This window comes from Ursus americanus, chromosome 26 (assembly GCF_024610735.1).
Source record: "Ursus americanus isolate L20-20 chromosome 26, mUrsAme1.1.p, whole genome shotgun sequence".
In the NCBI taxonomy this organism is placed as follows: Eukaryota; Metazoa; Chordata; class Mammalia; order Carnivora; family Ursidae; genus Ursus; species Ursus americanus.
Window position 1 is genome coordinate 37,641,700 of NC_142152.1, and position 24,840 is coordinate 37,666,539.

The 24,840-nt window shown below is 40.5% G+C and overlaps 1 protein-coding gene across 5 annotated transcripts in view; it reads right to left on the reverse strand.

Annotated features, from left to right (window-relative positions):
* ATG2B (autophagy related 2B) overlaps positions 1 to 24,840 on the reverse strand; it is a 76,135-nt gene that overhangs the window by 6,571 nt on the left and 44,724 nt on the right. For 4 of the 5 annotated variants that reach the window (XM_045815760.2, XM_087856212.1, XM_045815758.2 and 1 more), the window contains exons 24-41: positions 23,713 to 23,819; positions 23,459 to 23,551; positions 22,811 to 22,881; positions 22,368 to 22,444; positions 21,944 to 22,114; positions 20,246 to 20,387; positions 18,324 to 18,526; positions 17,043 to 17,269; positions 15,838 to 15,946; positions 14,695 to 14,889; positions 13,708 to 13,809; positions 8,210 to 8,288; positions 7,692 to 7,899; positions 4,678 to 4,747; positions 4,281 to 4,363; positions 3,038 to 3,159; positions 2,430 to 2,584; positions 1,617 to 1,766 (exon numbers count right to left, since the gene is read on the reverse strand). In XM_045815760.2, the coding sequence (XP_045671716.1) occupies positions 1,617 to 1,766; positions 2,430 to 2,584; positions 3,038 to 3,159; positions 4,281 to 4,363; positions 4,678 to 4,747; positions 7,692 to 7,899; positions 8,210 to 8,288; positions 13,708 to 13,809; positions 14,695 to 14,889; positions 15,838 to 15,946; positions 17,043 to 17,269; positions 18,324 to 18,526; positions 20,246 to 20,387; positions 21,944 to 22,114; positions 22,368 to 22,444; positions 22,811 to 22,881; positions 23,459 to 23,551; positions 23,713 to 23,819 (2,364 nt within the window). The remainder of the gene's footprint in view (positions 1 to 1,616; positions 1,767 to 2,429; positions 2,585 to 3,037; positions 3,160 to 4,280; positions 4,364 to 4,677; positions 4,748 to 7,691; positions 7,900 to 8,209; positions 8,289 to 13,707; positions 13,810 to 14,694; positions 14,890 to 15,837; positions 15,947 to 17,042; positions 17,270 to 18,323; positions 18,527 to 20,245; positions 20,388 to 21,943; positions 22,115 to 22,367; positions 22,445 to 22,810; positions 22,882 to 23,458; positions 23,552 to 23,712; positions 23,820 to 24,840) is intronic. The other variant, XM_045815759.2, reaches the window with a different exon arrangement.

The window sequence follows — 24,840 nt, forward strand, 5'->3', positions numbered from 1 at the left end:
TCCAATCGTGGCCCCACTACTGACTCCCCCCACTACACTGGGGAGCCATTCCTGCTGAGCCAGTGTCCTCGTGGGCAAGTGAGGAACACCACCTACCTTTAACACCTGGTGCAAAGTAAGCACACAAATATGTTTTCAAATGAATACAGATTAAATCAGGCAAGCATCACGCACACCGCAAAGTGCTCCGCATCCAAGTGCTATGATATGCTGCTGCCCACCGCCCCTGCTATGCCTGAACCCCAGGATTATTTTTATAAATCTGTTTTCTTTTCTTTTTTTTTTTTTTAAAGATTTTATTTATTTATGTGACAGAGAGACAGCCAGCGTGAGAGGGAACACAGCAGGGGAGTCGGAGAGGAAGCAGCAGGCTCCCAGCGGAGGAGCCCGATGTGGGACTCGATCCCAGAACGCCGGGATCACGCCCTGAGCCGAAGGCAGACGCTTAACGACTGCGCTACCCAGGCGCCCCATAAATCTGTTTTCTAACATGTCTACTGGTAACTGGCCCGATTCGGACATCTACAGGAATGGGTCTGACCAGTAATTATTCTCCCGACTAAATCCCCTTTCAAGAAAAGCAAGTGGTTTCACCTTTATTTATTCCACTAATACATTTCCTGGGGGCCCTACTTCAGTGGTCTTCCGACCACTCGGGACCACAGAGGCCACTTTGTCAGGGAAAAGACTGTCCTAGGCACTTGTGCCTCTCAGAATACGACAGGGAAAAAGATCTTTAATGAAATCCTAATACATGCATCAAGAGTAAAACCACCTCAAATTTCATGTCACATTAAAAAGAATGTCTAGGAGAGATGACAACAGGGAATGCCCCCTACAGTGTCCATTAAGAACCAGGATTCATGGGTGCAACTAAATTGCAATTACGTGTAATAAGTGTCGAGATTCAGATGGTTACAAATCACCAACTTCATTCTTATCAACCTCTTGAAACCAATGAACAAAGGGACATTTACATAAACATTCCTATAGCAGTGGTTTGGCGAAAACAAGGTCTACCAACAGGAAAATAAAGTATGCTATAGTCCTGCGATGAAATGCCGTAAGACACTTTAAATGAGATGCACGTGTGTCACCATGGATAGAGCTTGAGAGGCACACGTTACAGACTGAGACATGCACTATGACCCCATGTATGTTAACTTCTAAACTATAAATAGTACGTGTTGCTTATGGATACATACACAATAGAACTATAAAAACTCGTACCAAAACGTGTACCATCTTGAGGAGAGTGAAGGCATGGGAATGGGATCAGGGTGAGTGATTCACCCGAAAAGCTGTACTCTTAAACAAAGCTGAGTTCTACAGCGCAGGGCAACTACGGGCTGTGTCCAGCTGGTGCGAGTGTGAGTGTGTGTCCGCTACCCGGCTGGCTTCTGCACGTGAGGAGACCCAGCCTTCCCTGCAGGTCACGACTCTGAGAGCCCGTCACTATGTGGCCCTCCTCTCCGCCCTCACACAGACATCTGCACTTGCTGCTGGCAGTAACTCCAAGTCCACTCCCAGGGATTTCCAACCACAGAACGCTCTTGCGAAAAAGCCAGGAAAGCAGGCCAGCTGGTTACGGCCCGCCCACCCAGGTAAGCGCTCACCTCTTTCACAACACTGTAGGCTTTGGCCACGCCTTCCCGCAGGTCCACTGGCTGGTGGGCTAAGCGGTGATGAGGAAACCTTTTGATCTTCTTGGGCTCCATAGAAAGGGTCCCAGGAGACACCATGTCATAAGCAGTCTCTGCTGCTGCCTGGATCATTTTATCAGAAAGTAAGAAACGAATCAGAAGAAAGTCTGCAGAATTCTGCTCCAACAAAGCACCTGCCATCGGGACTCGCAGGCCCTGACGCAGGCACGTCTGCACTATCGGGAGTTCTTCACGACAAAACCTTAGCACTTTTATAACAAGAACATTAAAGTGCACATTAAGAACTAATATCTGGATTGAGCTGACTTTCTCAGTCCCTTCTCTGTCCCCCTCCTCCACGTTACCAGGTTAATCGAGAATGCCGTCCGTGAACAAATGGAAAAGGTCAACTGGAGCTTAATACTTACCGTAACAAACCTTAATACGTCTACTGTTTGATCTGTAAGGCTTTCTTCATGTTTAGCTATCATCTATTCATACAAATGAGGCAAAATAAATCCTCAACTTAATGGTTAGAATTTAACTGAAATAAGCAAACAAACTTGACACTGTATTATTTCACTGCTTTATTCTACAAATTACTTAACACCGGAGAGCTGAGTAATAAAAATAACAAAAACCCACAATATTAAATATTCCTAAATAAGGTATCTATTCTCAACATTTTCTATATTTCACCATATCTCTTTAAAAACATAAAAGTCCCAACCATTCCACAGTAACTCTTCCTCTCTGTACAGAGTAAGGCAGTCTGTGCAAAGATACCTGTATGGTCTGAACCATCCTGTTTGTGAGCTCCAGAGCAGCCATCGCTGTCGAGGTGCCAAAGGAGGCAGCACCTCTCTGGAACCCTCTGACGATGCGACCGTCCTTCCGGTACTGCTCTATCGGTAACCAGACCAAGTCCTTCAGGCCTTGCACTAGAACAACGGTCAACACAGAGAAATCAGTGGGAGTGCTGGAGCTCAGATCTCCGCTATCACTCTGACCCTGGGGCTTTTAACTTCAAATGGGATGCAAAGTGCTCTTACATGTGTGCATGACCACACACAGAGGTTTTTTTAGAAAGACGGTCCTCACACAGACTGTCCCAAAGGCACCCATAATTCCAAAGGGGTTAAGAATCATAGATCAGGGCGCCTGGGTGGCTCAGTCATTAAGTGTCTGCCTTCAGCTCAGGGCGTGATTCCAGGGTCCTGGGAATGAGCACCACATCGGGCTCCCTGTTCCGCTGGGACCCTGCGTCTTCCTCTCCCACTCCCCCTGCTTGTGTTACCTCTCGCGCTGGCTGTCTCTCTGTCAAATAAATAAATAAATAAATAATCATAGATCAGGCAAAATAAATCATCTTTTGATTAAAAAAGAAAACTCACCTAATTGTACTAGTGAATGCATAGGCCCAACACCTCCCAGGATTCCTGGTAGTTGGTTCTTCTTAATGTCAGTAAGCCATTCAGTGATTGCATACGAAAACAATTTGTCAACACCTAGCAAGCTAGAGCAAATGACTATTAGTATACGGAAAAGAGAAATTTGTAGGTTCAGATAAGTTGGGGGGATTTTTTTTTCCTAGTTTCAGGGGTAGAATTTAGTGATTCATCAGTTGCATATAACATCCAATGCTCATTACATCAATGCCCTCCTTAATGCCCATCACCCAGTTACCCAATCCCCCCACTCCCCTCCCCTCCAGCATGTTCCCTAGAGTTAAGAGTCTCTTATGGTTTGCCTTCCTCCCTGTTATTTTTCCCTCCCTTCCCCTATGTTTATCTGTTCATCATATGAGTGAAATCACACGGTATTTGTTTTTCTCTGACTTAAATTCATTTAACATAATAAGTTGGGGGGATTTTTTAACTTAAGACAAAAGAAAATTTACCAATTATAAGGACAAAATATTATTGATGTTCGATCTGAACATACATATACACACATATACGTACACATATATATAATCCAGTTTAATGTTCATAATTTCTACAAGGCTTTGGTAACACGTATAAATGTGTTCTTCCACTGCTCCTATTTCTTGAACATCTAAAGCTCTAGCATAGGGGGCGCCTGGATGGCTCAGCTGGTTGAATATCAGACTCTTGGTTTCAGCTCAGGTCATGATCCCAGGGTTGTAAGATCAAGTCCCACTTCAGGCTCCGTACTCAGCATAGAGTCTGCTTGAGATGCTCTCTCCCTCTCCCTCTTCCTCTTCCTCCCCCTCCCCACACTTTTGTGTGCACATGCCCTCTCTCTCAAATAAAATCTTGAAGCTCTAGCATAGGATTAACTCACTGTCTATAAATTGCTACATGGTTCTCAGCGACTAAGAACCATTATGTTGTGAACTTCCAGTCTTTTAGCTAAATAAATGAATGTATGATTTTGGGAAATTATTAAAAAATAACTATAGCTATTTTTGAAAAATACTATTCTGTTCAAACTACTACTCTCTCAGCATAAAAAGTAGCCCCTAATCGGTAAGGCTCCTCTAAAAAAGAGCTCTCTGCACACAATACTGTAAAATAATGATTTATGTTTGCTAAGAAAAGTCATTGTTTGACTTGTTGTAAACTAATTACAGTCATTATACCACAGAGCCTCATATTATAGAAATCGACCTACCCATGCCGGTAGAAAAGCCGCTTCAGCTTCAGTTCTGAGCAGTTTAACTGGGCCAGACCAATTAGAATCCCGGCTAACGTACCCTTTAAAATTAAAAAAAGCCAGATTAATGTATAACTGAGAGACCGAACATTTAAAATAGTTGTTATTTGGGCAAGTCAAAGTAATATTTATTCACTCATGCAGCTAAAATACATACTTAATAATATATACGACCCAATTTATACTAAATTTTACTCATGGGTTAAGTAAATGATGTTTACTTTAAAAACAATTAAATTTTAAAATCTTGCATGTCATGACAAAAAATTCATGACAGAAAAAGTTTAAAAATTAACTCAATTAGAAAAACAAAGGAGATAATTTTGTAGAGTATATTTATACAAAGTTTCCAAACCTGATCCATTGAAACGTGTTTGCCATGATAATCAAGACGAATAGGAACTTCTGAGGTGAATCTAAATTCTCTGAAGATAAAGAAAGGAGGGGAGTTATTTATATTCAAAAGTACTAATAGCTGAAATTAGATATAAATTAATTTGTTCAATTGGATAATAAAAACAAAACCACAAAATAATGTGAATATCTCAAGGCCTAAATAAAGGGCAATGTCTTTTAGCTCTTACTTTTTCTTAAGGTAATAAATATAACAACTAAACTAATGTTAATCATTTTATACATTGTATTTATTTCATTTAAATTTTCTCACAAAAAACTTCTCCTAGTTTACTAAATGTTTACCTTAGAAAATTTATTCTGGCAGATATTCTCAATTTATACACAGGAATAATAAAGGCGACCTTCAAGATCAAACTAAATAATATAATCATTACCAAGAAGTAAAAAAGAGAAAAGGTAAGGGATTTATTCCAGCTCCATCATGAAGCAGGAAGCGCCAGAAAAGCCAGCCATGAATCCCAGTTTCACCAGTTATACGTGATGTAATCATGGGCAAGGAACTTAAACTCTGAGCCTAAATGTCTTAGTAAATTTTAAAAATGCCACCTAACACTGGTGAATTTTAGTGAGCATTCTTGAAATTAATGCTTATAAACAGGGTATCGACACACAAGCATTGGGAATTCTGTGAGAATGAAATCATAATTACACACTGATGGTACACATCAAACAAAAGGAGCTGGCTTCCCAAAGTTGGGCTGTAAATTGGGCTTAAAACACATTTTTCCTACAGAATTAATGTCTGCATTTACATGCTAAGCCATTCCACAAAAGTCCAATTTAACCCCCAGTAAAATGGAAATGTTGTATTTAAACATCAATCACTACAGGAGCCTAGGACTCCAGGTCATCCCTCATCTTCCAAATACACATCTCCACTTGGTTCTCTGGGCATTTTGGCTCTCTTCCTTTCTCACTCTGCTTTCTTCAGGGCACATAATATGACAGATCATATATTTTAATTATCTGTAAGCTCAATTATATAGGGAATTTTTCTCGACTTTGTTCACTGTGCCTAGAACAGAACCTGGCAGACACAGAGTAAGAGCTCAATAAATATTTATGGAATGGTTGGCGGATATTACACCATCACTTAGAAAATGCACAGATTTGGGATTAAGACCCGCGTTCTGGTCTTGACCGGGCCACTAACTGTGTGGTCTTGAGCAAGTCAACTTACTTCTCCGGACACTGAAGTTCCTCATCTGTGAAATGAGTAATCTGGATTTTATCACTGACTACCACCCCTAGGCCTACTAGGAGCTTTTGAGAATAAAAACAGAAATCCACAGCTATTTTAGGGGCGCCTGGTGGCTCAGTCATTAAGCGTCTGCCTTTGGCTCAGGGCGTGATCCCGGAGTCCTGGGATCGAGCCCCACATTGGGCTCCTCCGCTGGGAGCCTGCTTCTTCCTCTCCTACTCCCCATGCCTGTGTTCCCTCTCTCGCTGGCTGTCTCTATCTCTATCAAATAAATAAATAAAATCTTAAACAACAACAACAAAAAAGAAATCCATAGCTATTTTAAATAGTCTAATTAAAAAAAACCCAAAACAGGGGCGCCTGGGTGGCGCAGTCGTTAAAGCGTCTGCCTTCGACTCAGGGCGTGATCCCGGCGTTCCTGGATCGAGTCCCACATCAGGCTCCTCTGCTGGGAGCCTGCTTCTTCCTCTCCCACTCCCCCTGCCTGTGTTCCCTCTCTCGCTGGCTGTCTCTCTGTCACATAAATAAATAAAAATCTTAAAAAAAATAAAAAATAAAAAATAAATAAAAAATAAAAATAAAAAAATAAAAAAACCCAAAACATTTACCTGAGTGAGGCTATACAAGCCAAATAAAAAGTCAAATTTCTTTGCTTTCAGGCCAGAATTGTTAACAATTCAATTTCTTTTGGACTGGCTAGCCAGTGTTCACAAAAACCAAACTAGGAATTCACATGTGATTAATATAAAATGAGAATTCAAATTATTACTTATGATACATAATTTTTTGGTAGTAAGAAAATTTAAAAGATCAATATGGGAAAGTAATAAAAGAGATTCTTCTTTCCTGGTGAAACATTTGGAACTGCCAGAGGTCATCTATCCAGAATCTTTCCAATTCTCATATTGTTATTTTTTTTTCTCTGTTTTCAAGATTTATAAAAATATGAAAGTACTTTAAATAGTTATACTGCCCGCTTTGGGCTATACCCTAAGTCTAACCTAAAGTCAGCTTGGAAAGACAGAATTTGGGGACAATCGATGTCAGCAGGAGTAAAGAAAATGAGGGGAAGTAACTAATGGTCCCTCACAACACAGGTGGCTCAGATCTTCCTTCTTTCTCCTTCCAACAGAGCCAAGGCTCCATGCCCACCATGAAGGGCCAGGAAAGAAGGAAAACGGGAAGAATGAATGGGTGTAGAACCGAGGGATAAATTCCAGCGTGCAAGCAGCTAGCTGAGCCGTGGGGCAGGAGCCACAGCAGACAGCGGGAGCACAGCGTGCCGGTCTTTCCCGACAGTGCCGACTGAGCCAGGGAGCAAAGGGTCAGGAAAGACACAACAGTGATGGGGAAGGGCAGATGGAAAACCAGATGGAAAATGCCCACACGGGAGAAGGGAAGCACGGGGAAGCCAAGGTGTGTAAGGGAAAAGAGGAAAGGACTTCACGTTTGAGGAAGTACAAATAAGCCATAACAGTGACTGGGAAGAGGGGGGAAAAAAGCAGCAGCTAAGAGGAAAAGGACATTCCTGGTGCAGAATCAAGAGAAATGACTCCTGAACCACGGTCACTACGTGTAATCAAGGGGTGCAGGATACGTGGAGCCCACAGGTAAATAAAGACACCAGTTACTGTTTGGCAGTGCAAAGAAAAGCTGGCGTAACCTCACGATTAGTGGTACACAAACACATTAAAGAACAACCTACAAAACGTTGAAATAACTTCATTTGTTATCAAAATTCAGTGATTTACCTAAAAAACACTGGCTGATCACTAAATGATGCTTCTTCAGCTGTGAAGTCCTTCTCTTCCTCCCCATTAACCACTTCCACTGAATTGGCACCATTATCTTGGGAAGGCTGCTTTGGCCCAGGGAAAGAAAGAACTAGATTTGGCTCCTTGGAGGTGCTTAAGTGCCTTGGCAAACTGCAGGTGACATCAGCTCCAGGAGACTTTTTAACTGAAAAATAATGTACACATTTGAAAGATTCAGAATGCTTCTTTGGAGCAACCATTTAAAATTAACCTGGATTTAACTTGTTTTGCTACATTTAATAAACACAATTACTGCTGCAGAGAAAATTGACTTCCACCTTTTAAATTATTACTCTTATATAAACTGCATTTGCAAAACACAAAAAAATAAACACAAAGCACATTTATGTAAATGAGCATAAAGACTGTAAGTACACTCTCAAAAAGGCCTCACAACAATCAACGTCAATCCAAGTAATTGTGACAGACCTTTTCAAAGTACACATATTTAATACCTTCTGGATCTGGAGCCATTAGCAGCTCTACTTCTGTAGAAAGACTGGTGAAGAAATCCTTCAGAAAGAACAAGGCATCCTAAAATGAAAAGATGTAATTATAACCAAAGGGCAGGGGTGGGGACACACACACACACACACACACACACACACACACCTATTTCTAAAACTACAAAGTATCTCAAAGTCTCATATTTTACTCATTATTCATATACCACTATAATTTAAGTTCTTACTCTGTGTGAGGCACTGTTCCTATTCCCCATCTCTCCTCTCTCTTGCTCGCTCTCTCTCTCTCTCACACACACGCACTTCCATGTTAATTCTCACAACTCTGAGATTACAGATGTGAAAATTAAGACACAGAGAAGTCCAAGATTACATGCCTATTTCTAAATCCAAGTAAATTTTGGTTTCTCAGAAACACGGCGTTCTTGTTCTTGGACGCCAGTGCTCAGTGTAAACCGGAAGTGGGCTATTACTGCCACGAGGAACAGCAGCCAGCCAGCCTGGACACGTGCGTGTACCTTGCAAGTTCTACCTTATTTCTGCCTTTACCACTATGTTCTATTGCCTGAACACATTTTCTCCATTGGACATGATATTCAAAATTAAAATCAATAAAATCACCAAGTGTGGTCTCTTCTGAAATGATACAATAACAAAAATGCACGGGCCCGTCCTAATGTTGCCCGAGCAAGCCACATTCACCCGATATCAGCAGCTTCGTTTTACCCACCTCACTCACACTGACAGACCCCTTTTGGAAAATATGAAAATTAAATGCCTGAGCCCATTCTTTCTTATTCTTCCCTTCCACTTAAAAAAATTATCAATTAATATAAAGCATTAATATTGTACCAAAGTGCAATGTGGTGGGGAATTACAGCATCACGATATTTGGTAGCATACCCTAAGTTTGGTAATTCCAAAGGATCTGATTAACTACTGATCACGTTTATCAGAAGTATAAATGATAAAAGTCAGAAAGGTATTTTTCTAGGTAACATGGCACATGGGAGACTGAGGAATGGAACTGAAGAACAAGCAGGTAGTTTCAACAGTACTGAAAATATTTTGGCTCTGCAGTAAGGTAGTGGGTTCATGAACTGTTTATAACATTATGCTTTACATTTATGTATGTCTATATTTTGTTATTCACATTACATACATTATATATTACTATACAGATACGTGTATATATACACACATTTGATAATGTATGTATATTAGATGTTTACAAAGTTAATAGCACCTAAAATATTATTCTTTGACCACTAGATGGTGATATTTTAACACAATAAATACTTTTGACTCTTGGACCGCCTTCAAAAAAAAAAAACAAAAACCCACTACCACCACAAGAGAAAACTACCAGGTATAAATATGCTCTTAAAAAAAAAAGAGAGAGGGGCGCCTGGGTGGCACAGCGGTTAAGCGTCTGCCTTCGGCTCAGGGCATGATCCCGGCGTTATGGGATCGAGCCCCACGTCGGGCTCCTGGGAGCCTGCTTCTTCCTCTCCCACTCCCCCTGCTTGTGTTCCCTCTCTCGCTGGCTGTCTCTACCTCTGTCAAATAAATAAATAAAATCTTTAAAAAAAAAAAAAAAAAGAGAGAGAGAGGGAAGACCACAGAGACAGTGGCTTTTATCCATTTTCACTACAAATGCACAAAACAACAGAAGAGGTTATACTAATCGACAGCATTTCGATATGCTCTCAGAAGTTTTGGTTTTGGTATTTATGCTAAACTCTTTACAACTCAATAAAATAACCTAATTTTAAAACTAGTAAGACACAGACCCTTCACAAAAGGGTATACAGATGCCAAATAAGCATGTGAAAAGATGCTTAGCATCATTAGTCATCAGGGAAATCCAAATTAAAGCCACAATGAATACCAAATAAAATCGTTAAAATTAAAAAGACAGTATCAGGTCTAGTCAGAGTGTGAAGCAGCAGCAGCTCTCATGTTTGGGGGGAATGTACAAGGGTATAACCATGGAGGGGGGGGACTGGCAGCTTCTTAAAATGGTCAATACACATCTGCCTTATGGCCTGGAAGTGGTTTATAATATCCAAGACAAATGAAAACAAAGATCCATAAAAAGACTTGTACAAACTTCATAACAGCTTTATTCCTAAAAGCCAAAACCAAGAAAACAACCCGAATGTAAATCATGGAAATGGATGCACAAACTGTGGTACAGCCATTCAACGACACCCGTGCTCAGCAATAAAAAGGAAAAGACCGAACAGAGATGAATCGACAGCCTCAGCACAGATGAAGCTCCTGGCACAGGAAGCCAGATACACTTCCATTCACATGACGCTGTGGGACGGAAAAAGCTAACCTGCGGTGATGGAAATGAGACCAATGGCTACTCTGGGGTGGTGGAGACTGACCACAAAGGGGCACGGCGGGGTGGGGGGGGGTGGCGGGGGGAAACGACTCTGAAGGGAACAGAAAACGCTATTTCGACTGGTTAGTAGTTACTCAAGTGTATCTGTCAAGCTCAAACTGTACACCTAAAATCCTGGCATTTCACTGTATGTAAATTATACCTCCATACAATCAACTTCGTAAAACTTCAAAAAATGTGCTTTATTATTTTTACAAACTTAGACTATAGTTATTTCTAGCTTTAAGAAACTACTAACAGTATCGTCTACCATAGGATAGAAGTGTTAAAATAATTAATTATGTCATACTCAGGCAATCAAGTAATGATGCTAAAAAATCACAAATGTGCAAACAAGTCCTGCTATGTATTCACCAGCTCGAACCTCAGCCAAGCACATACTCACCTTACCAGAATGGCCTCACATCTCTTCTCACAACCTGAATTAGGCCCTCAATGCCTTTACACAAAGCTTAATGCAACTAACTCCACCACATTCCTTAAGACCCACCTCAAGTGTCACCTCCTCCAGAAAGCCTTTCCTGATTACCCCCTCACTCTTCTGAACTCCCCACCTGGTTTCGGAGCCCCTTCTGCTGGGGCATATCCCGCTATGCCTATCTTTACCACTGGGACTACCACAGGGTGTTAAAGACATCTGTTTTATGTCAGCCTCCACCCCCATACAGAGATCTTTGAGGATGGGGATGTTCAGTTATCTTTGTATCCCCAGCACCCTAGTATAGGACCTGGGACGAGGCTGGCATCCAGCAAATCATTTGCGATTAACAAGCATGTCTTCCCTGCACAGATTTCCAGGCAGTGCAACACTGAAATGGATACCAGACTAGGAGAGTCAGGAAATCTGGCCTCTTCAAAGTGCAGATCTCAAACCGCCTAGTTACATGACCTTCATCACCTATTTACTCTTCCCCAGAAGAAAATCGCTCCTTCTGCCTAGTGTCCTGCCTACACTATAAGCTTTGGAAGCAATGGCCCTGAACTTCAAGAGCAATGCAGCTTTGTTGAAAACATGAGAAAACAGTGTGTTGCTTTCATACTTAATATCTATAATCCAGTCAAGAGAAATAAAGTCAGAGACATGCTTGGTAAGAAAAATATTACTCAAAGCATTATCATTTTTCACGGATTTGTTTTCAAAAAGAAAAAATAGAGAAGTATCTGGTTTTCTCTTCAGATGACCATTTGCTTTCTCAACCTAAGGCAAGCTGATCTTAGAAGGTGCTGGCCAGAAAGGACGTTTGCACAGCAAAACCATCAGCACACACCTGCAGTGTGGCCGTGCTCACCTCGGGTTCGTATCTTGGGGAACGATTTCCCACTCCTCCTCAGGTCAGCCAAAACAGTGATTTTCCTCTTTTCTCAAAGATTAGTATCTCCCTGTTTCAAAATCACAATGCTTTATAGTTCTAAGAAGAAATTAAGCTCAATACTAAAGAAAAAAGTCTATTAAAGAAAACTGGGCAGGGCGCCTGGGTGGCTCAGTCAGTTAAGTGTCTGCCTTTGGCTCAGGTTATGATCCCACGGTCCTGGGGTCGAGTCATGCATCAGGCTCCAGGGTCAGTAGGGAGTCTGCTTCTCCCTCTGCCTCTGCCCCTCCCAACTCGTGTGCTCGCACTCTCTCTCTCTCTCTCTCTCTCACACACACACACACAGTCTCACTCTCTCTCCCCGCCCAGTAAATTAAAATTCTTAAAAAAAAAAAAAAAAAGGAAAAGAAAACTGGGCTTGCTACATCTGGCAAAGTCATGCCATAAAAAAGTATGTTGCTCAAATTCTTGCTCACACGGATTTCCACGGATTGAATTTCCCATAAATACTTGATCGTACTCCTATTCAATCACAGGGCAATGTATGGATAAATCAAACTAAAATATGGGTATCCAAAGAAATTCTTCTCATGAGGAGAGAATATAAATCTAAAGTACGCATTGGCAAGTCAGCCCCCGCTCAGAAGCTACAAACATTAATGTGAAGCTGTGAACTTCTGTGCTTCACAAGACCTTTCTTCTGAGAAATGCCTATATTTTTGCAAGATAATTATCATTTAATACCTTATTCCTGAAATACGTTACTTATTTAAATAACAAGTCAACATTATTCAATCCGTACCACGTAAGCAAACCAACAGTGCCACCCCACAGAACTCTACTTCTGCTGTTTCCCAAGCAGGCTGTTTTAAGAACTCCATTTTCTTCAGTTGTGACGTGCTTCAGGTAATGAGAACAACAGTTAACACTTCTGCTCTTTAACACTGTGTGCCAGGCACCAAGCTAAATATTTACTACATGCGAGGCTCATTTGATCCTCATTTTTTAAAAAATGATTCTACACCTACTTCTCTGATTTCGATTTTACCAGTGAAGAAGTGAGGCTTGGAGAAGTCATGTCCCCAAAGCCACACAACTACAGGGAAAGAGAACTGAGGTCCTAACCCCAGTCTGACTCCGGAGCCTGTGCCCCTCACGGCTACACCACATGGCTACAGAGCATCAGGTGCTCACACACCCTGAATCAAGTTTGCCCAAGAGGCGCCAACGATGTTTTAAACAGCTGAGTCAAAGCAAAACCCAGAACAAGTTGATGGAATGCTTGCTAGAATACAGCAAAGTGGATTTCTTTAGGTCTTTCCACAAATCTGTTGTTTGTGACCTGTTCAGGTTTGCAATTCACGAATTTGTCACCTTGCCCAGGGCAGAAGAATTCTCTTCCAGGTGCTGGGGTTAAGAGACAAGCCCTCTGATCTTTCAGTCACAGGTGTCAGGGGGTCATCTCCCACGCTCTGAAAACACCTGAGTGTGTGTCCGTGAGAATGGGAAGCAGGGGCTGAGGGCTAGGTCACGCAGACAATGAGGAGACTGGAGCACAACATCTAATAATGCTTACTCACCAACAGTTCAGATCCCAAACGCCTGATGAATTTGCCCTGTTCTCTGCCAGCAGACCTCCGCTTCAATTATGCAACTTCGTAACAGTTAAGTAACAATAAATATTTTTAATTCACCTAAATTAAATCTCTCCCTCTGAATCTGGGACGTAGATGCATAACCCCACACACGATGCTTGCAGTACAAACCTGGTCGATATTGAGGCGAAGCGGCATCAGGGACACTCTCAAGCAGCATTCCTGAGGTGACCTGCCGGACTCCGGGCGCACGTGTAATGCTTTCACTGTCAACTACGAGTAAGAAAAACATTTTCCCCCCAATAATATTACAACCTTGTTTTCATTTAAAAGAAAAAAAAACAGAAAAGGAAAAAAACCCATTTCTATTCCTTATAGGAGAACGAAAAGTGGAATTGTTTCCTCTCTTTGTTTAAAGGCCCGAATCACACTTTTCTGGGTCACATACTCCCTAAAGAATCTCAGGAGAGGTATGGGTCCTCTTTAGTGGGAAAGACGCAAACAACAGTATGATACGTGCACTGTCCCGGGGGGTCCACTGGGCCCCTGAAGCAAATCCATAGAGCCACACCCCAAAGACAGCTTCTGGGATGTTTTCGTAGCAATCCTGAGCGAATCATTCCTATTCCAGTAAAACTCAGTTTAAGTGTTAGAAATTTGGAACACTTCCAGCAATACTAAATATTTTGTGTAGATCACCATGGGCTTCCGGTTCTCCTCAGGTATCAATATTTTGGCAATTATAATTAAGGGACCCTAAAAGTGACATGTAAAATAATTTTTAAATAAAACTTTAATAAGGGGTGTCTGGGTGGCTCAGTCGGTTAAGCATCTGCCTTCGGCTCAGGTCTTGATCCCCAGGCGTCCTGGGACAGAGCCGGAGCCGACATCAGGCTCCCTGCTCAGCGGGGAGTCTGCTTCTCCCTCTGCCCCCTCCCCTGCTCTTGCTCGTTTGCTCACTCTCTGTCTGAAATAAATACAATCTTTAAAAACAGTAGCAAAACTTTAAGCAGTATATTTAAAAGGGATTTTCATATTAACATGAGGAAAAAAAAAAACCTTCAATTTTCCCCAATCTTAATCTTCTGCAGTTAGATACAATAAACACACTTTTCCAAAACAAATATACAACAGGAAATATGAGGTCTTAAATCTTACCATGTTGGAATGGGCTTTTCGAGGCATTTCTTTACTGCAATACAGGTACAAAAACTTATTCATTTGTGATGTTGCCAGACGATCTCGAATTTCAAGATCCTGCACGATGAACACCTGGCGGGAGACCGGGTGCTCTAAGAGGCCGGAGTCACACTCCGGTTTGCAAGGCGGGTAGACCTCATGCTGAAACTTCACCTTCACAGACAAGAAGGAACACACAAACATTTTTACCTTTCATTTAAATTAGATTTCTTCTTTAAAATGCAAAATACCGCCCATCAATTTCTTTGAATTCTCAGCTTCTGATTCCACTTTCACAGAACAACAGAACATTCCTTCCTTTGTTCACTTTATTCATCCACATGTGCCCCACCACACAAGTTCTACTGACATCTCTCATTTGATCTTGGCAAAATCCCTATCCTTTTCAAAGTAAAACCCTGTATAAGAATAATACACAAAATTATCATCTTGCATACCTATGACATTGCTTTAAAACGAATCAGTGGCGGCAAGGTTCAAATTCCAAAGGCGGGGGGAGGATACAATGAAATGCATGGAATCTTCATCACTACAATATTTCCATGTTAAGTACCCTAATATATGACACTTGGCACAATCCCAGACAAGCTGAAAGAACTGAATGCATATGATGTCATTGGCGACCTGGACATACTGGTCTCCAGACATTCATGAAGGAGCTGACACAGGTCCTATCCAATGGGAGCCCTCCCAGATAGATACCCCAAGGCAGTGGTTCCCCAAGTGTGGTCCTGGGAAAGGTAGTATCAGAATCACCTGGGAACTCATTAAAAATGCAAATTCATGGGCCCCACCTCATACTGATTCAGAAACTCTGGGGCCCAGCAACTTGTGTTTTAACAAGCCCTCGAGGGGATTCTGATGCTTGCTCAACTCAGAGATTCCTCTAGGGACAGCCTGGGAAAACAAAAACAAAACAAAACCCCTCAAACTTCTCGGAACATTTGAGAAAGAAGTAGTAAAAGTTTTACAAGACCCTGCATTTTTCCAATCCAAAGAGCTGGGACTTATGCTCAAGACCACAAGGTTGGGGAGTAACCAAAGAACCCCCAATTAATGCTCCTACTTCAGTGGTTTTTTCCTTTCAAAATGTCATCTTACCTTGCTTAACTGTATTTCCATTAAAAAGTCATGGTTTCTTCCTTTTCCCCCACATACCATGTTACGTCCATGCCTTGTGGGTGTGTGAGAAGGTGAACTGTGGGGACTGCTATAAATGGAAAAATTAAGACAAAACAAAACAACCTTTTGTTAAAGGAAATATTCAAAGAAAAGTAATGAATGACCTCAGGAAAAACAGCAAGATAAAAAGAGAAAATAAGATTACAGACTTATCAACACATTGCCACAAACTGCGTTTCCCTATACCTAAGCCACATCTTTATGCTTTGGAGACTCTGAGAACGTGAATTTTATTACTGCCATTGTGGCAATAATCTGCCTGCTAAATATTTAGAACGACAGAAAAATCTAACTATGGTGTTGGTGTTCATATAACAAGACATGGAAAAATAAGACCTCCTGAGGAGTTCCTTATTCGGAAACTCCTTACAGTCAGAGTACAAGTCCTAAAAATCCCAATCAATACAGAAAAGAATTAAAGTTGTAAGTTTTTAAAAATTAATTTTTTAAAAGATTTATTTATTTGACAGAGCACAAGCAAGAGAACAGAAGCAGGGGGAGCAGCAGAGGAAGAGGGAGCAGCAGACTCCCCACTAAGCAGGGAGCCCGACACAGGATTTGATCCCAGGACCCTGGGACCATGACCTGAGCTGAAGGCAGAAATGTAACCAACTGAGCCACCCAGGCGCCCCTGAGTCTTACTCATTTTAGTGAAAGTGCCTCTAACACAGGCTCCGGCACATGGTAGGTACCCAAAAAATTTTGGGTGGAAATGAAAATCACTTAAGTGACCATATTTTAGTAAATATACAAACCCACGCAACTAACTTTACAAATGAAAAGTTTTAACATTAAAAGAGTAACATTTAAATTACATAGTTTTCAATACTACTTTATTAATAATTCTTAAAATGGCAAATTCTACAGGCACTTGGACGGCTCAGTCGTTTAAGCATCTGTCTTCAGCTCAGGTCATGATCCCGGAGTCCCAGGATCGAGCCCCACATCACTGGCCTCCCTGCTCAGCAGGGAGTCTGCTTCTCCCTCTCCCCCTCACCCCAGCTCGTGTTCTCTCTCTCTCTTAAATGAATAAAATCTTCTTTAAAAAATGACAAATTCCATGTATTTTTCTAGGAAAAGAATGGCCTATAAACAAAACAAAACTTATGTAGAAATCCACTTACATGTAACTTTTAGCTGGAGAAGTAGGAGGGACTGTTCCAAAATCCTTTCCTCCATAGAGATGCCAAACGAGAGAGACTTCTTTAACAACATAACGGACAACAGGGATGGGAAAGTGCAACGGGGCTTTGCTCGTATCCGTCTTCTTAGCGGGCTGACTAAAGTAATTCTCTCTTATTACAATTGCATCATCGACCATCACTTTTACAACTGGCTCTTCCTCCTTCTCCTAAAATAAACAGGGAACACACATGGTCTTGTATCAGTAGAGACCACTGATCATGCTGCATATCTCAAAATTTCTTGATTCTGCATCTAATAACAATATGAATACATGAAATGGGCAAGTGCTGATATTCATCATCACACTGGATACTCTGCATAATTCAGCATCAAATGAACTTTCTATTCTAGTAAATCACCCCACGAGGAGTCTTCATAGTCTTCAATCTGGCTTTTAACATTTGATAATAAAAAGGCAGTTTTAGTGGGTGTGTGCTCACGTGGGTGTGTGTGTGTGTGTGCATAGTTCTTTAATTCAGAGTCAATACTACATTGCAAACTTCACATACTTCAACATACTGACCAAATTACCATGATCCTAATAAAGAAGTTATCCTGAGTTTGACTGCTTTTATTTCTTTTTAATTTCCCAGGATGCAGTAAAACAAATTCATTCACCAAGTTACTACTGAGTGATTTAATTCATATACTCTAAACGGCGATTCATAAAGTTCAATCTAGCACCAGGGCTTACCCATTCTAGTGAACTGTGCATTCATTACATCCAGACCACACTTTTTAATGGAAGCATGACTCTCACATGGCAATTACACTTATCAACCATCTATCAGCCTTCACACAAACCACATCTTACCTTTCTTAATTCTTGGACTAGCAACCCTGGATAGCACTCCTTTCGCCATTTCCTTGCCCTGAAGAGCTATCTTAACTACGCGTAACATCTGTAGTTTAATAATCTATGCAGAAAATTTTGCCCTGAAACTAATACACTATATGTTAACTAACTTGAATTTAAATAAAATCTAAAAAAAATAATTTTTAAAAAAAACTTTGCAAAATTGAGCATTCTTCTCTGAGTTTTAGAGCCATGTGTCACAGAAATAGTAAAGTACAGCAAACATTTGCAAAGCCTCAATAATAAATTACAAAATGAAGTCATTGTGAACTGCCAAGAGTTATAAAAAAAAAATCTGAAGACTCTTTCTCAGGTACCCTTTGGTCAATTCAACTTGTAACACTACCTTAAGGCCATTTATTACCTGAATGTTTGCTCTTGGTGCAAAAAGAATGCAAAAGTCGTCATTCTCAGTGGGCGCACCTGCCATTGCATCACTAATCAAGTGGTGTGTGAACGAGGTGTAAGGAGGGCCGGGCTCCTGGGACACGTTCCCACTCTCATCTGGAAACAGGAAGAGGTCTGAACAACATGGCTCCTGAGTTTGAGATTTTTCATCCAAAACACCTAGGTAAAAAAGAATACAACACTCAATTTTGGCACATTTTGAAATATCAACAACAATAATGTTTAGTAAGCATTTTAACCACATGTCAGATACACACTACGTTGAAATGTTTTCCCCGGCCATATCTCATTTTTAACCAATTACTAATAAAAAGACTGATAATAAGTTTGAAGTTCTCTAAGAGAACAGTTAATGATGGTCTCATAAAGTCATAGCAAGCCTTAGTCATTCACACTAGAGAAGCTCAGAAATTCGGCGGCAGCTGGTTAGTGTCGACTGAGTTTTCTTTAAGCCAGAACTGCATACTGACAACTCTGTTCTATGGGTGGAGACCTGGAAACTTCTGGAACAATACTGCAAAGGGAGGAACAACTGGTTACATCTGGCAGTGCCTCCCCTAAAACTATAGGAAATCTCTGCTTATATAGAGGGGAGGTGGGAGAAACAGTGGCCAAGCGGGTAGCGGTGTCCCACAATAAACAGACTACTTCATGGGGCATTGGATACCCGAACGGGCCACCTGTTCTCAGGTAGCTGACAATGTGGTTCACAAGAGACTGCACGCACGCCAAAATCTGTAATGTGAACATACATTTTTATGCATTTTAATATATAGTAGATCCACTAATTCCTTCTCCATTCCATCTGTCATTCCAGCCATGTGATATGGACTGAGAACGTGAAGATGAACAAAGTGACATCTTAGCCTCAAGAGGCTCACAGACCAGACTTTAAATTCTTCTATGGCAGCACCTTGGACTTACTCATCCTGTATAGGTGCCCGGTGCACCTGAATATTGAAGCTGCTCAGTAAATATTCATGAAACCATTCTTTCCCACATAAGTAGGTTACCTGCTAATATTTATTACAGATAATGTAGTACGTAGGAAGCTGAAAGTTCCTGTTTGTTTCCTGAGTTCTAATTTACACTGAATTAGAATAAAAGTAACAATTTAACCCTAAACTTTTATAATGCCATGAGATAATTTTTAAAAATTAAGATTTCAGAACATATAGAAATGACTATGTTCATCCAATTATAAAAAAATATTTTTTTAGATAGATGATTCAAAGTATTTAGATGCTTCCAGCTGGCTTTCAGGGCTCTCCCACTGGCTGGTTCCTCTCTGCTTATCCAACTTTGCTGGCCAATTCTTTCCAATGAGAAGCAAGCTTCTGTTCCAGTAAGAGCCTGAGCTGCAAGATAATTACGGCTTCTGCATGCTTCTGTGCCTCAACGTTCATGACCTCGCCAAGACTACCTTCTCTCTCCCCTCCACATACCTACACCCCAGCCACTCTTTAAAATTAAGCCAACTCCTCTCACTTTCACTGAAATCTAATGAGACAATTCCAATTCCTTCCAATCAGTAGCTGAGGATGTGACACACTCTGAAGCACTTTCTCAGGTCATTTCTCAATCATAAATAAGAACATCAGTCTGGCTTACTGCCGATCTGTGTTAAAACTCTAAGCTAACAGAAAAGATAAGCTTGTCTTGCATTTACTCTGTGTCTCCCACAACACCCTGGCCGGTGTTTCTTTATCTACTAGACGCTCGATCAACACAAGCGGATTGACGAATAAATATCCACCAAAACTCAGACTTGTCTTTCCTTTAGTAAGTTACTTACTGCAGAATTTATAAGCATACAAATAACATAAGCTTCAAGTGAGGCCCCAGTGCTCCCGGGGAGGGAGGCCCGGCCCGTCCTACCGTTAGCCTGGGCTTGCGCAGACACAGCGGCCTGCTGCAGGTCAACCTCTTCCATAGCGTCGCTCATCAAATCACGTAACATCTGCTGGTCTGCTTCAGGAAGTACTGGACCTCGTGAGGACGAGCGACCACTGGAATCTACCTACAACCAAAACACCTAATTAAAAATAACTGAAAATGTCCTAAGAAGCAAACTACTCAGCATGATGTTGTTCTAGAAACGTGACATTTTACAAAGACACCAGAGACAGGAGCATAGCCATCGTTCACCCTTCTGCCCAGCCGCTGTCGCATTCTAAGTTGTTAACGTCATCATCACCCCAACAACTACCGGCAAACAGAAATAAGTGTGCCGTCGCCTCAAAGCCAGCACCGTGAGCCGGGGTGGTGAGGAGAGAGCACACTAGAGGAGAGAAAACACTAAGAACACTGCAGGGAGGCCTGGGGAGAAGCAGTCTCTCTCTGCAGAGCGGGAGCTGCTCAAATCTGGCAGCTGACCAACTCTCGCCCCATGGACACAAAGCCGCTAGAGGTCAGAGTCTCGTGTCTTGGAATAGACGGACACCCAAGGACAGGAAGGAGAATACACAGCAGGGGAAATCTACTAAGTGGGGACTCACAGGGCTCAACTCCAGCACTGATGCTTAACCATTTTGGTTAAGCTGTGGGTTCATTTAATCCAGACCACGCTTTTTAAATGGAAGCATGACTCTAAAATGAAAAGATCCAATTTGAAAGGGATAACTTAAAGTAACTTTTAATAAACTGGAGAATGTTTTTAAAAAGAAAATAAACAGTAGAGAGGGAGTGTCATTAATTGCCTTCTTATCAGTGAGAAGATAGCAAGAACAAGGAGTCAAAACCAGAAGCAAAACACCACTGAAGTGTAAGAGCATCTGAACAAAAGACAACGCAAGGCCAGGCAGACCCTTACTAGAGGCTCCATTACCTACGAGACGGAGAATCCTGCTCACAGAGCAGGCTGTGAAAAAGAATGAAAAAGCACTAAAAAGTTAAAAATGCTAAACAAACCAGACATTGTTCAATCTGTACATAAGAGAGGACAGAGAGGTGATGCTTGGGGGCACAAGAAAGCCCCGACCCAGAAATCAAAGTATCTGAGTTTTGCTGCTATTTCTGCTACTAATTTGGGCAAATCACCTAATTCTCTTTAACTTATTCATCTGTAAAACGGCAGTGATAATCTTTAACCTCTCTAACACACTGAGTGAAAGGAATTCACAAATGAGAAAATATGCTGAAAACCGAACTGAATCATACGTAACAAACAAAAGATAATGTAAGTCTTCTGGTAATAATACTAACACTTGTTTCTCTCCTCTCCTAAGCATTTTTACAGACGACTGGCACAGAACAAGCTCTTGCCTGCTAAATGTTTTTTCTTCCTGGAGGGGAGATGAAAATAACTCAGGTCTGGAAGAAAGTATTCATTGGCCGAAAAGATTAATGTTCTGAAACAAAGAATATCAAACAGTAGAATGGTTTTCCAAAAACACCTATGGAATCACCTTTCTAGATGCCATCACTCTGAAGGTAAAGAACAGATGGGTGATTTTTCAAAGTTTCTTTTCTACCTCATGCCGGTCACAGAGCCCTCACGGACGCCCACGCGTCACTCACGTGGCTGCAAGGTGTCAGGGGTGAGTTAGTTCTAACGAATGATGCTGCTGGCTATACCTTCATCTTTCTGTGAGGGGCTCCAGGCTCCATCTCCACCTTGTTTGCCGCGTGTAAGTCCCCGTAGCTTGCAATGTACTGAATGAGATTCATCAATGCAGCACAAGAGTCGGAGCACGTTCTGATATGGACAATGTCACTGGAACAGTGTAGCTCGAAGCGCGGCTCAGTCTGGACGGACACAAGGGAAAAGAAATGAACAGGCTTTCCAAACAAGAGACAAAACTTTCTTGTTTTGCATAGGCTTACATTAAATAAAACAGAATTTACTTGCCAAAGGAAATGTGTATTTGTAACTGTATCCTAATTTTAAAATATTTTATCTGTTTTTGACCAAAATAATTTTACAGTAAATTCAACTCTTTAGTCTTGCCTATGAAAAATATGAGTTAAGTACAAATTTCCATTTATTTTAATAACTTACTTGCTCTCCATCAGAATCAGATTTCACTGCAGTTATGGTTAATTCCAAAAGCCCCATATCCATCACACGAACATAATCTAAAATTTTTTAATATAACAAAATATCTGAGTAAAGCTTTCAAAAAATGCGTATCCAACCAACATGTAATAAAACTAGCATCTCTTTAAAATTCATGGCAGTTAGTGGTACAAATATTTAGAATGCAATGGAAATACAGTTTCATCCTATGAAAGTCCTACAATTGCCTTTATTTTACTTAGGAACAAAATTAATCTTACATTAAATAGAGTATATATAATTTGATGCACTTAACATGTTCTAAGGACATTACAACTTCAAGCTGGTATTTAAAAAGATCCTTAGTTCAACAGCGTTACTTCAAACACTCTAAAATATTCACATACAAAGAATATTCATCTATCTCAGATTTTTTCAACTCTTACCTCTATTCAAATTTATAGTAACAGTATTACACTTGTCAGACAAATGCAAAGCAGCTTCATCCAAGATTATTCTGAGGAAACAATATAAAATCAACATCCAAAAAATTAACTTTGAATACATGACATGCGATCATGACATACTTAGTTGTATCATTCTTCTGATATACAAGTTAGCAAAGTCATATGTTGATTCTTACAAGTGGCATCTAACATTTCTTTAAAACTCACTGCTTCTAAGTGCTAGAAATATTTAAATGGTGTAAAGAATGAGACTGAAACATCTGCTCAAATTAACTTCAAGTTTTCAGCATTTTTTAATAGACGCCCACATTCACGAGATCTAAATTATGAAAATAAAGTGTTACCAGGTAGTATAGGAAGTTTAGATTTCTGTTTTTAAAAGTAAACTACCAATCTCAAGAATTCATTTCCTCCCTAAAAACAAAAAACAGTGATAAATAAAGAGATGGGATGAATCGTTTGAAAATGAAAAACTGAAAACCTGGATAAAGGGACATGACTATGAGTAAAAGAATGCTGATTTTTAACAAAAGGTTGAGACTTCAACCTCTGGCCAAACATCAGTTAGCCTGTTTGGAACAGCTGCATTTGGCAGACAGTGAAGTTTTTTCATTTTTACCCATGCACCTGAGAGTAGATGAGGATTTGTCCAAGGCCACACTACTCGAAACGCTGAAGGTTTCCACAGTGAGAAGAGATCGGATCGGCAAATAAAGAGGCCTAATACCAAAAAGAAACAAAGAACATCAGTCTGCTGCAACAACAGAAACTCCCTTAAAAGAGCATTTGGAACCTTAACTCTATAATTCAAATTATGTATTTTTTCAGAACTTAGTACATATTTTGAATAAAGCTTTATTTTGTTCCATTTGTGAACTGACCTATAATCAAGTGCACAGCTCCAGAGATGAACATGAAAAGTTGTAAACGAAGTTGGAGGGTTATACCCCAGAACAGGTTCGTCAGCAATACTCAAGAAGTATAAGATCTATGATCACAAAAATATAAAATGCCCTGCTTTAGAAGAGAAAAAAGTTTGGATAGGATATCCTTAATACCAATGTAAAATATCTCACAGAAAAAGCAACCATTTGTTGGAAAAAAATCATCATTTTGAAGCCATTCATTTCAAAAAGTTATTTGCAAAACCACTCTTGAGTTTGAAATGAAGAGAGAGCCCCATCTGACAAATGCAATGCTACGGAAGTCTTGAGAAAATCCTATCTTCTCCAAGAGATGATTCATATCAAAATCATGATACAAACTCAAGTATGTATAATATACTTGCACATTACTTTGCTTGAGACAATTCTTGGAAGAAAAAAAAAAACTTTGCTAAGAATGCTTACGTTTCATCTGGTTTTCTATGTAATCCACCAAAGTTATTTTTCCTTAAACTATACCTAGCTCAGTCTGAAAACCAGAGATTCTCCTATATTTCTAACTAAATGAGGTTGGACGAAATCTCCCCCTTACAACTGAGTTCAGTGTTCACACCTACCATCTCTCTACCCTTGCTACACAGATCTAGGTCTCCTCAGGTTTCCTAAATGCTTTTACGAAAGCACTCTGAAAACTTTCAGGTATAAAATATTTTATTATTTTTCAGTACAAAGAAAAAGTTCCTCTTTCTAAGGAAAATGAACAAGAATCCCAGTGCAGTAATTTTCATTCTCAATAGAAAAGAACCAACTGTATTTCATTAATCAAACACTGGAAATTAATTACAGAAATCCTTATAAATGCCTTGAAGCATGTTAGTGGCCTAGGGAATAATTGTGAAATTATGGCACTTAAGGAGTGAGAACAAGTCAATACGTCATCTGTTGCTCCTCTATGCCAGGTGCTCTGTAGGTTCTGGGACACAGAGTGCCTTCCCTTAAATGACTTAAAAGAGAACTCTGTCTTTGAGATGTTTAGGGTCGGAACTTTAAGGTAAAAAATCAATTTCACTCTGGAGTGGTGATAATGTTCTATTTCCTAAGAGGTGGTTATACAGGAGTGTTTAC